The sequence below is a fragment of the Pararge aegeria genome, chromosome 9 (genome assembly GCF_905163445.1).
Source record: "Pararge aegeria chromosome 9, ilParAegt1.1, whole genome shotgun sequence".
NCBI lineage: Eukaryota > Metazoa > Arthropoda > Insecta > Lepidoptera > Nymphalidae > Pararge > Pararge aegeria.
Window position 1 is genome coordinate 8910295 of NC_053188.1, and position 14886 is coordinate 8925180.

General features: G+C 35.6%; 1 protein-coding gene across 4 annotated transcripts in view; it reads left to right on the forward strand.

Annotated features, from left to right (window-relative positions):
• The window catches only part of LOC120626139, a 102702-nt gene that overhangs the window by 37607 nt on the left and 50209 nt on the right, over positions 1 to 14886 (forward strand). The window contains exon 1 of one of the 4 annotated variants that reach the window (XM_039893441.1): positions 7544 to 7562. The exons of 2 other annotated variants lie outside the window; for them this stretch is intronic. Coding sequence is in view for 1 of the 2 variants with exons in the window: in XM_039893440.1 (XP_039749374.1) it covers positions 7651 to 7693 (43 nt within the window). In the remaining variant the exon portion in view is untranslated. Of the gene's footprint in view, positions 1 to 7543; positions 7563 to 7638; positions 7694 to 14886 lie in introns of those variants that run through there. One more of the 4 variants, XM_039893440.1, reaches the window with a different exon arrangement.

Sequence of the window (14886 nt, forward strand, 5' to 3'; positions counted from 1 at the left end):
CCGAGGCGACGAGACTAGGCTGCTGTACCATTAGTTACATACAACGCCATCTAGCGGAAATGACGTACAAGGTTGCGCTTAAGTGTAAAGTAATCCGCGGAGTTATAAATAGATGGCGTTATAGTGACGATTATTCCGATTCCATAAAGCGTGACGTGATATTATAATAATTACTATGTGGACGTAATTTATGTAATAGTAGATCTACATAAGAATCGCTTCTTATGCTTTTATACAGAAATCTTAAATGCAAATAAGTAAACTATCTCCGTAGAAATCGAAGCTAGATAGTACGTGCCTTATAATCAGGGAAAGTCTGTGTCTTATGATGAATAATTAGCATTTAATTAACGTACCTTTAAAAATAATAAGGGGCAAAATAATACTAAACGTACTTGTTCGTAGGTTATTAAAATAAATCTAACATCGTCTAGTTTAACTTGAAGGTAAATATTAGTAACCTAATATTGGCATCATCGTCATTCATCATCAATAATTAAACTGTTTAAAACTAATGTCCTAATTTTAATTTGTGTTCATACTTACCTATTCGTTATCTGAGGCCAGTTTGTCAAGCCAAATTTACTTCTACAATTCTGATGAAAGAAATAAACGATATATTATGATTATTAAACCCCGGTTCTCCAATCACTCTGGAAGTCCCGGAACCGTGGCACTCACTTCCGCCGTCCCGTATTCCCGGCCAGAAGGAATTGTTGGGTATTAGACCAAACAATTAACCAAGCTTGTTCAACTAAGGACCACGAGGTCCTGAGTTTCGAAAATTGGCAGTCTCCACCCACGTGCCTCTGAGAGCACGTTATGCTCGTATATTACTAACAACCCGTGATAGTAGGTAATCGTTAAAGTCCGCCAACCTGCATTGTAACAGCGTGGTGGGTTCATACGCTAAATCTCTCGCCTATGGGATAGGAGGCCACGATGATTTTATGCATCTTCTACACAGCCTACACGCGTGACGTAATTTCCACGATTATTATTATTATTATTAAGTAAGCACGTAATAAAGTACTAACCGGGCTGCGGAGGAAGTACCCATTAACATCCTGTAGGCAGCAGTGCGTGGGGCGCCCTTGGGAAACGAGCCAATGCATCGTCATTATAGTGCGTAGGACGTAGGTACTGGTAGGTCACGCCATAAAATACGTTTAATATATTTAAAACCTTCATGATATATTTAGAACCATATAGAGGTGCATGCATCGCATTTGTTGGAAATTTGCCATATATATACCATAACTATTTTGACGGCCAATTGGCGCAGTGGGCAGTGACCCTGCTTTCTGAGTCCAAGGCCGTGGGTTCGATTCCCACAACTGGAAAATGTTTGTGTGATGAACATGAATGTTTTTCAATATCTGGGTGTTTATATGTGTCTTATAAGCATTTATGTATATTATTTGTGAAATTATTCATCAGTTGTCTAAGTACCCATAACACAAGCTACGCTTACTTTGGGGACTAGATGCCGATGTGTGTATTGTCGTAGTTATATTTATTTATTTATTTAATTACATTTATATTCTACTTGAATCTAATCATTCTTTGATTTGTAGATAACTACAGAGAAAAAAAAATTAGACAGTACTTTTTACAGAAGGCAATACAAATGGCCAACGACACGATGGAAAGATACCACAAATCACAAGATTACTCGCCATAGTAGTGATAACGATCCTCATCAGGGAGTGACTGTGGAGAGTTTTTCACAATTTCCCTGTCGCAGCGGTGAGCGCTGTGTTTTTAAGTGGGAGGTCCCGGAGTCGATTTGGGAATTTATAATTTCTAAATTTTCTCTGGTATGGTGCGAGGCTTCGGCCGTAGTCAGTTACTATCCTACCGACAAATATCTGCCGCTAAATGAGCTAGCGTTCCGGTACGATACTACGTAGTAACCAATTAGTGGTATGGGTTTAATATACCTGCCAAACCCCTAGTAGGTTAACTCGTTTAATCATCAGGTGAGATTGCAGTCAAGGGCTAACTTGAATAACTTGTAGTGGAATAAAAAAAAAGATAACTCTATTATTTATCTCTAATAGATTCACGATCGCAACAACGTGCTAGCGTTGATGTCTTTTATATCGGAATTCCCGTCTTCCTGTATGTCCTAATTTATATTTATAACATAACACCAAAGTGAGTGATTACTTGTTTTGTTTGCTTTTATAGTTGCATGCTTTAATCACAGGAACTTTTATTATCTGACTACGATTATTTACAGCGGGTGAAATGCAATTGGTAAACAATTATTTTTTGTTTATTAAATCATTGTTAATCTTTAAAGATAACATGTCATTTATATAATATGAGAAATAGGTAAAGGTATATACGATTATATATTATACTCGTTAATATTTTATTAAAAAAATTAAAAACAAATAATTGTTCGTTAGTAGGACGGCACTTCAAATTTACTTCGTCCATTCAATCACGACACGTTAGAAAAGCAAAGTTTCAACTGACTTTAGTAAAGATTTAGTTTTTCAAATCAGTCTGTCAGGCTTGACCTACCCTTTTTTAAACATACAGCCCTTCAGCTCATTATTTACCCTCGATGACTAGCTCTTAAAGTCCTTCTCCTAGGGCAGAGAGACCATATGCCCAGCCGATATATTAAAGATGATCATAATAACAATACAAAGAACCACCACGAGAACAATCTGAAAGCACTCTATTTTAAACTTACAATTAAAATTAGAAATTTTTGTGCAAAAGAATCGGCACCAGTGTCTTCCCTCTTTTTCTAATAACTAAAGATTGATGATGAAGCTAAGATAAGCTCACCGATTGTACTTTCTAGACATTACATAGCCAAGACATACTTTCTAGCGTAGATATGCTGCCAAAAACAGAAATATGGTTACCCTAATCTATATTTCTGTGTACAATAGAATTCGAATAAAAACACACTTATTACCACATAATCATATTTATTCCATCATTTATTGATTTTCATTTTAATTCTTAACAATACCTAAAAAAATAAACAACACTATTAAAAATTATAAGAAAAAACACCCACCCTCCGCTCTTGAATGCCCAAGCAACTAGCGGTTAGGGCTCCAGAGTGAGGCACCTCCTCACAACACGCGCCGTTTCAAGGACTACTGCCTTTTGTATCCGACTCTTGATCCAACAACCAAGCGGAAGCTTCTTAAGATGTCGGTCGTTTCAGTTTTTTGCGAGAAGAACTGGACTGAAACGACGATCGGAACAATAACGGTCGACTCAACATTCCACATGGCGGTAATCTCGTGAGCAAGGTCCAAGTATTTAGATACTTTTTCCTTTATATCTTTCACCAGATTATCGTCATGTGGAACAGTAATGTCAACAGTTGTTGCACGGCGCACTGATCGATCGACTAGCACTGTATCAGGTCTATTAGCTGTAATGTAATATATACCTGTCAGTGATAATCGTTCGATTCCAGTAGAGCAATTCCATTTATATAATAATTATTATTATAATATGATTTTGTTAACCTATACTTTCCACAACTGGAAAATGTTTGTGTGATGAGCATGAATGTTTTTCAGTGACCGGGTGTTTATATGTATATTATAAGTATTTATGTATATTATTCATTAAAATATTTATCAGTCATCTCAGTACCCATAACACAAGCTACGCTTACTTTGGGGCTAGATGGCGATGTGCGTTGTCGTAGTATATAAATTATAAAGTATACAGTTATATACATTAAATAAAACTGACTATAGGCGATTATAATTATAACCTGGTAGTTTTTCTTACAATAATTATAATTAACTTAAAAGGCAAACCTTGCGTCCTCGCAAAAAATAAAAAGTATAATTTTATTCATTATATATCTGAGATGATAATGACTGAACCTTGAACCATGTCTACATCTTAGAACGAATAAAAAAATTAAATGTTTCAAATCGGTTCGGGCTATTTTAAGTTTTGCATGACATAAACGGCTATTGATTTTAATAAATAAAACAAGCGAATGTCACTTAGTAACTTCGTCAGCGTAAAATATCTGATATCTGAAATACCTAAAAACTTCTCTTTCCGATACGAGACTCGTGCCGTGTACTGGCCCGGTGATGAGTTGATAAAGAATATAATGATAAATAAAAAAAAAAAATATATACTACGACAATACACACATCGCCATCTAGCCCCAATTTAAGCGTAGCTTGTGTTATGGGTACTAAGATGACTGATGAATATTTTTTATTAATAATATACATAAATACTTATAATATACATTTAAACACCCAGACACTGAAAAACATTCATGCTCATCACACAAACATTTTCCAGTTGTAGGAATCGAACCCATGATGATGATGTTATTGTAATATGTTTTCTGGTGCCTCCTTAGTTGGCTTATGTTATAAGTTTTACTTTCGGCAAAGTAGGTAGGTACCTATATACCTGGCCCTTGTTCAAAGTCAGCCGGGATGTTACTTAACAGTACTTTTAAAAAAAAAATTAAGGTCTTACATTAATTTGAATTGGATTTGTACGTTATATAGGAGGTTCAAGAACCCATAAAGCGGATTGAAAGGTTAACCGGTTTTTTTATTACCTATTGCGGATTAACGGTTAAAAGCGGATAAACGCTCCAACCCAATCCATACATCTATTAATATAATAAATCTGAAAGTTTGTAAAATAAAATCTCTATGCTTTACATAGGATTGGTTGTTACATATACATTTGATTTAAATAATTATTTTTGTACTATAGAGGTTGTAATATGTGTTTAATTTTGTCCAAACTGTGGTTGGAGATAGAGGACAGAACTCCTCAGCGGACAGCAGCAAACCCCTCATTCAAGGCTTAGCGATACTGAATACTTTAAATTTTTTAGAACTACAACTAAATTTAATGCCACTACAAAAAACAAAATCAAACGCAGACGAAGTCGCGGGCAACAGCTAGTATTTTAATAAAGATATTCTTGATACAGTTCTAACTCTTATTATATAAAACCGTATTTCAAGATAACATGCTCTAACCCAGAGAACTCTATCTCATAATGAAGTATCCAAAAAACTGTGTTCCACGTGGCCAGTTAAAAGATTAACTACAACCGAGAAGTGAGTCGGTACTCCTCCTACCAATCCAGTTGCATTATAGATACGTGTGTGCGTAAACAGTCATCTGGTTACTTACTCAAACAAAACAGCAAACCAATAGTTCCATATTATGTCGCAGGAAATTGAAAAACCCGTAATTTCGTGCAATCCCCGGGGATACAACAAATCTAGTGATATACCAATAATGTTATACTCGCTTAAGCAGCTAGAACGCTAAATTGTACTTAACTTCTACTTAAATTGCTTTATTATTTTTGCATTCTTATTCCATTTTTCGTAATAATAATAGAAGAATATTCGTTAGTTAATTAAGTGTAATAATTCCAGGAATCTTTGCCAGCAAGCAATGATAATATTTAAGGACATTTGTTAAAGCAATGTTGTTTAAGCATTTTGCATACGCGATCATGCCACGTATGCCCACGTGAAATCTGTAAACCACCCTGGGCACTTTTCCAAAAAAGATTTCAATAAAATGTCATAATTTTAATTTGTCAGTTACGCTAATTGGGCGGTAAATTCTCAATATTTTAAATGAACGCTTTAAAAGTTTAAAACAACACGACTTTCAACGATATGTAATTGCTTTGCTAATTGCTATTTTCTAATGGGTACGGAAAGAAGGTGATCTTTCGTTACTTTTGTAAAAAAACATGTAGAATTTTAAAATATCCCCCGGAAATTTGTCAAATCACTGACTTCATCATTTCCATACGACGTATACACAAAACTGTTTTACCTCGCAAGCTGTTTAGTCTAGTTCGCCATTGCAAGTTCATTGTTCCGATAGTGCTGGCGAATCAGAGAAGTCGTAACCGCCGGTAATCTGTACCTACCTGTTTTTTTTGCAGCAAAGTTTGGCCCTCGACAGAGGTAAAGCTGCTTTTTTGTTCAGTCATCACTGGGGTGCTTACGACTTTTTACTATTTAGTGTTACGTTTTGTTGTTGGCGTTCACATTGCCAGTGAGTCACGACATTAGTTACCAGAAAGTTCGATAAAGCGTTGTCGATAATATTAAGACATTTTGTCTTTTTATTTTTACTAACTTTCTACCTAATATTATTATTTTTTCTTGATGTTTCATTTTTAGTATCTCATTTTCTTTTTCAAGTGAAACTATTCAAAGGCGATTAAAATTAAATTGAGAGAGAAATGTCTTGGATGCGTCACTGTTAAGCACATTTTGTTCCATTAGAGAGAGAAAGACACAACGTTGTAGAAGTAGAAAGAGTGCATTGTATTGTAAAAGACGCGATTTGTAGGTACTACTGCGCCTTGTCGACGCTGGGCCACTGTAAAAAGAGAGAAAAAAGAGAGCGACAAATTATTTATTTATTAGCTTTTCCAGGGAAACGTAAATAAACGAAAATTAAATTACAAACATAAAATAATAAAACTTAAAAGAGTGAACTTATCAAACTAATGTGCCATTATAATTTTGTCATTTCAAAATTTTTGTCTGGTGGGAGGTCTGGTGGGATGGGATAGATGTGCCGCTAAGCTAGCTATCTTAGACTACTATCACTTACCATCAGGTGAGATTGCAGTCAAGGGCTAACTTGTAGTAGAAAAGTAAAAAAAAAGACGTCGAATTCAACTAAAGAACTTCGATAAAAAATATATTAACGAGTTAAGTAGCATCACTATAAGCAGTGAGCGCAGCAGTCGGCCGGCTCCCTGCGCACATCCGCCTGTGCGTTCAGCCCCGCGCCAAGCCTCGAGCCCTACCACACGCTCGCAAACAATACACGTTCCGAAACTCAAAGTTAAACCACATACAAATAAACCTTATTCCAAATTCAAATATTGTAGCCAGTGTGTTTTGTGATATTGATATTGTGCCAGTGTGTTTTGCGTCTATTACAAATTATCCTTAGGTACATCACTATTTTAACTTTGTTGCAGTGTATTGTTTCTTTATGTTGTCTTTACAAAATATATACAAGTTCCAAGAAAGTGGGAAATAGATATATTTCGCTTTAAACAAAATACACGTTCCGAATTCAAATTTGAACTCCATCAAATTAAACCTATTTCCTAACTCAAATATTGTGCGTGTTGTTTGTATATTTATTTTTTGTGTTTTGTGTCCGTTACAATAACTATTCATTCTTAATGCACAACTTTTTTCAACTTTGTCAAAGTTTATTGTCTCTTATGTTGTGTAAACAAATAAAAGTAACGAGAAAAAGTGAAATAGATACATTTTCTTAGAAACAAATACACGTTCAGAAACTCAAATATAAAAACCACATATTTTAAAATCGTGTAGTTTTGTGTTGTTTAAAATGTGCCAGTGTGTTTTGTAACCGTTACAGTATTTTGTTGACGTTACTTCGATGTAAACAAAACTATTTTAAATTTATTATAGTGTCCTTATTTAAAAATAATCAAATATTTAATTAAAATAAAAAGGTGAATTAGAGAAGCCGTATATGGAAAACTGTACGTCCAGTAAAATGTAAGTTACTTAGGTACGGAAAGAGTAATTGGATAGTGTAACAATATCTTAGTTGTTAGGTTGGTACTCTTGGTAACTAAATTAGAAAATGAAACCCTTCGTGTTACCTTTAAGTGGATTAGCAGCTTTGGGTATGTAAGTACTTTCTTTTGTATGTTATGTGTAAGTTGATACCGGGCTATGCTCTACATTTCCAGCCACCCCATTTACTTACTTCGTTTTTCTAACTACGTACTTGGAAAATATACTACTCGTGCCTTTGTATTTCTTGTTTATTTTAGATGTAAGAGGACTAAAACTGCTCTTTTATGATCATGTGCGTAAAAGTGTTTATAGCTAAAACCATAGATATTAAATATGGGGAATATTTAATATCTGAATGGATTGTTTTATGAACTTCGCCACACACATCTTCACACATTGATTGATAATGACATAAGTGACATTATCAATCATTTACGGGGCACGATCCCCTAATAAGAATGAGAAGGGTTTAAAAAAATTAAATATTTCAAGTAGGCCTAATAAAGGCACTTTTGAAACGTCAAGTCTGCCTGTTTGTAGTGACTCTACCACCGGTTCGGAAGGCAGATTCAGTCGGCAAGAAACTCACCAGTTGCTCTTTTCCAACATCACCAATTTACATTTTAACATTCATTTTTCTATCTTGTGAGAGAATAAAACGGAGCCGGATGCTTCCAAGCAACCTTGTCACTAAGAAATTTATCAATTCTATAGTAACCTCGCTGTAATAAATGTGTTTTTACATATTCTTTAAACTTATGCATTGGTAGGTCCAAAATTACCTTAAGAATCATTCTGTAAAAGCGTATACTCAATCCCACAAATTACTTCTGTACCTTTCGCAGACGATATGCAGATGTCACTAATTTATGACCATTTCTTGTAAGTCAAGTGTTTATATCCACTTTTTGTTTATAAAGACTAATATGTTGTCTTACAAATATTATAATATTATAAATATATTGTGAAGCTACAGTTAGTATACCTATTTCTTTAAACTTCTCACGGAGGGATTAGCGTGATTTAAGTTTATATATTAATTACAGCTCTTTTCTGCAATAAAAATATAGTTTCGATATCAGCAGCTTTAGGCCGTAGTCCACCACGCTGCTGGCCAAGGGAGAATTGGTAGACTTCACAAGCGTTTGAAAACATCTTGCTATCGTAAACTAGCAGTCATGCAGGTTCCCTCACGATTTTTCCTTCACCTTTAAAGCAAGTGATATTAAATTGGATAAATGAACAACGCTCTGAAAAGTTAGAGGTGCGTATCACGTTAACTTTTATGATCGTTGTTCTACTATTATACAAATAAGCATTAAAATGAATAGGTAGGTAGGAAACTGCCTATTTACTTATGATTTTGTTTTCAATAAAGTTAATCGCCGCATTTCTGTGTGAATTGAAAGATAAGATAACATCAAGGAATAATCTAAATTTATCAAAGTATAATGTTGATAAACTGTAATTTGCCTATAATAGCGTTCACTTCAGATAAATTATGAAGGAGAGATAGTTTGAAAATCAAATCGACTTGCAAGTTTGGTCGTAATAGGTTATTATTAGGAACCTACATTGTTGCTCCTTTCGCTTGCTGATCTCTATATTTATTGCTTCGTATTTTATATTAGCGACTAGTGGCTTACGAATTACGTAAATAGTTTGTTAAGCCATTATCGGTGGCTCACTATGGGTGTTTCTTAGTATAAGAAGTGCGGTTCCCACTGCGGATATAGACTAGATAGACTGTAACTACGAGCCTTTTAGAACGTTATGAGGTGGAATGGAGAGATGACAGATGGAGAATGACTATGTTTTCCTTAACCGTTATAGCAAAAAACGCACATAACTCCGAAAAGTTAGAGGTGCGTGCTTTAACCATTACGCTATCACCTCGATCTATATTTAAGTAGTAATTAATTAAATATTTCCAAATTATGTTGCAAACTTGCTTCGTACCATAAAATAAGTTCGGACACGGTTTATAAATCCGAAAAGTTAAAGGTGCGTGAAGCTCTAACCACTAGGCTATCATCGCCATCTATATTTAGTTATTAATAAAATATTTCCAAGTTTTGTTGCAAAATTGCTCCATACCATAAAATAGGTTCAGACACGGTTTATAAATACGCAATCAATTTGGCATGGGCTGAGGAAGGTGACGTAAGGTAGCCAGCATCACGGTTTGTTACTATGGCATAGATCGACTGAAGATGGCCTAGAAAAACCTCTACCCATTTAAATCGAGTGATTTCGTGACTAGTTGCGGTGAATTCATTGGAATACAAGTTCTTAGGGTTCCGTAGACAAAAGCTTGGTTGTCGAGCATGAACATCAAGAAAATCTTGTGTAATTGTTGCTTTAAAACAATAATAAGGCTTCTTTAACATTTATATCGCTTCATCAGCATTCAGCAACAACATGTCAAACCTATGGACGTCCATTGCTGGACATAAGTCATTTGTGGGGAGTTCTTCACGGTCTTGTGCCGCTTGCAACCAGCGTCTGTCGACCTAGACTGAGTTCTACCAAGTCTGTGCTTACCTTTGTAAGGTTGCTATTCCAGGTCGCTATATTTATTTTACAACGTGTAAATTAAAAGCGAAATAATACTTCACACGCTTTAGAGGTACATTATGTACTGTCTCTAAGACTTAGCTGTAAAACAAAACCTAATAATTTTTGAGTATACCACTGCCATAGTTTTATTGAAGAAAAACAGATACAGCCCTTACATCACATGCAAAATTAATACTTTATTAGGTACGCGTCGCGGAGCGTAGGTAGGTACTATGCGTATGTCGGTCTTTTATCTTCAATAGGGTTGTCATACGTAAACAATAAGAATGTTTTGCATTCGTTTGAATGGAAAAATTAATACCTTCTATTGATTTAATCTCTTTTTAACGTGATTACTTATGAAATAAACTTATACATCCATCAATATTGTTTTGTAATTCATCAACACGTTGTATACACCAACGTTCATCGGTTCTCCGAGTATTGTGCCCAGTCCATTGCCCCTGTAGCTTAACAACTCATTGAGCTATGTCAGTAACTTTGGTTCCTATACGGTTCTCTTCATTCCTGATTTGATTACGTGGTACGATACTTGCATCCTCCAAATTATCCATGGATTAAATTTGGAAACGTTTTTAGTGCTGAAAGTTTAACTTCTTGAAACACCTGTTAAAGTGAGACGTTGCCTGTGTTGTCTGATAAGAGGTCAGTGTTTGCCGCAAATCAAATAGATTATTTATATTTAGTAGAACATAGTATAAAACTATATACACAACATAATTACTTCTCAAGTGGGTCAATTAAAACACGAGTTATGACCGTTCTACATTATACCTAATTTCTTTATTGGTATAATTACGGAACTATACTTTATGTCCGTTCTTCTACACACGTTTATTAAATATAAAGTTTTGCTGTGCAAAAATAAAAGAAACTTAAATGTCCTAAGCATCTGCCAGTCGTTCTTGTCATGCGTAAAAGTCCAAGTAGGAATATAAAATTTCTCTTCAACGCAAGAACATATTTTTACTTTTGCTAAATAATATTGATACACTAAGATAATTGTTTTTATTAGGAATACAAGGAATCCAATGACACCACTAATACTAAAGAGTCAGACATTTAATTTCTGTATTGTTTCATAAATGACAACCTAAAATAGATAGGATGCGAACATGCCACCATACTACACGATTGATGAATTCCTTAACGACAAGGCTGCTTGGAAGCAGGCCACTCCGCTCTCATCTCTCACAAAACAGAAAAGTTCTAAAGATAGTTAAATATGATAAAATGATGTTGGAAAAGTGCAATCTGCTGAGTTCTTGCCGGCTCTTCTCATTGGAATCTGCCTTCCGAACCGGGGTAAGAGTCACTACAAACAGACTGACTTGACGTTTCAATAGTCCTTATAAACTAGGCTTAATAGAAATAAATGAATTTTGTCTAAAATATAAACTATATATATACACTTAACAGATGTAACGTACAGAATTAACAAACTTAAATGTAATTGAATGAGAATAAAAAAGACAATTTGGCTAAATACATAACAAAGTGGTATCATTGAGATTCAAATTAAAATTCAAAATTCAAAAATGAACATGGTAACATGTTAAATGTATACCTTATACCTTTAACATGTTACCATTAATGTTAGGTGATGGTGATAATTATGTACATCCGTTAAAAACTATAGCTAGGAGTGTTCCAAATTCCATGCAATTATATAAAACGTATGGGAAAGTTCAGAGCTATATTGCTGAAGCGATTCGTGGTTTTTCTCCCACTAATGGCTTCAAATCTCTCGCATTTGTTGCCCATAATAATTGCCCGTGTAATTGAATCTTAACGCAGTGACATTTGGTTTTAAATCTTACTGCCTAATAGCCATCGATAGGTTAGGTTATATCCATGAAGAAAGGACAAACATAATCGCCTTAGCCTGACCTCGCTGCCTTCTCTCGGCCCACGCGGGAGCCTTGGACCAGCGCCAACGTCCAAAAACTTGCTTCAATATCGTTTAGTTGCACCTTAACTAGTTTGGTCGGTTTCTTTTGTATCAGTTAAAAGGCATATCCGGTCATATAGTGTTTCTAAGGCTACTCAGACGGCTCTCCCGTTGCCGTAAAATTTACAAACGCTAGCTGTAAAATGTCATAGAAATCCTCATCATCATAAACAGCCTACAATAGTCCACTGCTGGCTAAAGGCCTCTCACACGAGGATCCAGGGAGAATTTGCCCATAATCACCACGCTGGGCAGACGGTTTGGTGATCGCAGTAGATGATAGTAGTATAACTGAGGACGCTGCTATCCGTTCTGTGTTATTTTCCCTTAGTTGTCTCGTACGACACTCGTGGAGAGAAGAGTACTGTACTCTGTTCTGCCGTCACCACACGGTATAAAAAGATCATATGACAAGAAAAAGATCAGCATTGCCCGCGGTTAGACTTGGCCTTGTAACATAATTGATGCCATGTTCAACCGAAGTATTTACGTCATAACTGCATGTCACGAATTTTAACGATGTTACTAAATTAATATGAATTACCATATTATTAATATTCTATTTGAATTCAATAATATTGACTAGGTTGATGTTACCTGTCCATTGATATTACCTGACCTTGCTTGGAAACATCCGGCTCCACTTTCATCTTGCTGGCTTCTTTTCGCTTGAGTTTGCCTTCTGAACCTCAGGAGCTGTTAACTTTACAATGAATAATTGTAAAGTTATTCATTGTAAACTCAACATCTCCTAAGGATGCTCCGGTTTCGGAGCGAAACGTGCGTAGAGGGTACATTGCCGAAGATCTGTTTGGTGTGGAGTATAAGGATTGAAGAAATTATAAATTACACCGTACAGATTCTCCTGCTTTTCGCGGACTGTAGCAAATTAAGCTTAATTTTCATAATAGATTTATTATAAGCTTCGCTCGGCCTGCTTCTTTATAAAATCGGAAGATACTTAAAACGTTAACCAGTTAGAAATTAAAAAAATGTCGTAAAATCAAGAAAACATTTTTGCTACATAAAATCAAAAAAAAATATCCAAATCTTAAGAAACATTTTCGAGTAAAGTACATGAAATACATCTATATAACACGCTCCAGCGGCGCTTACTATGTATACCTACTGCAACAACAAACATTTCTCTCGAACAGTGCTCTGACTGCCTGTATAAGTATGTTATAATCTATAGAGCCTGCTTTGACGTTGCTAAGCCAAAGTTAGTAATAAAGACAAAAATGTATCTCAAACACACCTTTTTCTCGTTCTTCCTCTTTCTCAAGTCTGAGGTAAGACTAAGCAAGATTTGCACACAAACGTCCAAGAGCACCGGAAGTGCGAACTTTTCTTTTTCTGTTCCACTACAAGTTAACCCTTGACTACAATATCACTTGGTGGTAACTGATAATGCAGTCTAAGATGGTAGCGGGCTCATTTGTTCGGGAGTACGGCACCCATATTTCCACGCGACATCGTACTCGAACGCCGAATCGCTTAGCGGCACGTCTTTGTCGGTAGTGTGGTAACAGGCCATGATGGAAGCCGCCAGACCAGACCAAAGAATTTTTAAAAATTAAAAATTCCCATACATTCTGCCTGGGAGGTCGTCATAAGAACGATTTGAACTGTAAAAAAAACCATGATATGTTTAATTTTACTCCGACAGAAGTCGATGGAGACAGTTTACCAACGCGAAGTTGAGATCTCACCAGTACCACGATCTTCAGTGATAAGGAACGACCATAGAGAGACTCCGACATTAAGGGTTTCGATATCGAGTGCCAACATACTTTAACGGCACTGTAAAATCACTTTCCAGTATCGAAATATTCTAACGTCAGAGTAAAGGGGACCTAATTACTTGATTAAAACCTCAAATTCGTACACACTTCTACAGCCAGCACTTCGTTAGAATAAAAAATATAAGTACTAATAGTATAAAATTTGCAAGCTCGCAATCGTAGAGTAGTTTTCGTGTATTAAAACAGTATCAAATAGACCTAGCTACCATTTTTCAAACCTGATATTCGTACACACGCCATAGCCTGCGGTCTATAATAATAACAAAAATAAATACCCTTAGAGATTTGAAGGTTTGCAATCGTAGTCATAGAAAAGTTGACCTAATTAATTTGTTAACACATAACACATCTAAGATTTGAAAGCTCGCAATAATAGCTCAATTCTGTCGAAACGGTAGATGCTCTTCACAAAATATTTGTTTAACTGAAATCAATAGTATAGAATAATAATACTAAACAATAATAAAAAGATTGACAACAGGCAAATCGCAAACTAACCCTTGGTTGGGCAAAATCGCGTCGTGCCAAAACTGTAACGAATCCTTACAAACTGCTTTGCTTTTTTATTCAAAGCAGAAACCATGTAGATATGATTTATGTGAACTATCGAAACGTTTTCGTCATTTTCATCATCCTAGCTGAACCGCCTTTGCGTTTGTAGTCAAAGTAGGAAACAAAATGTAATAATGGTTCGTGTTGCATCTCGCTTTCGAGTCACGGCGCGCAGGCCACCCATCCGTGGTGCTTTCTACTACAGAGCAGAAAACCAGCCACATTGTGGCAACATACCTATCTAATTAATTAATGTATGCTATTTGAGCTATTCGCTATTATTCTCCGATATTGAAGTGTATAACAAAGCGATGATAGCCCAATGGGTAGGAATTCGACTTCACTTTCGGGCCGCCGAGTTCGAATCCCACCTAGACCTACACATAACTTTACTAAGTTATGTGCGTTTTAA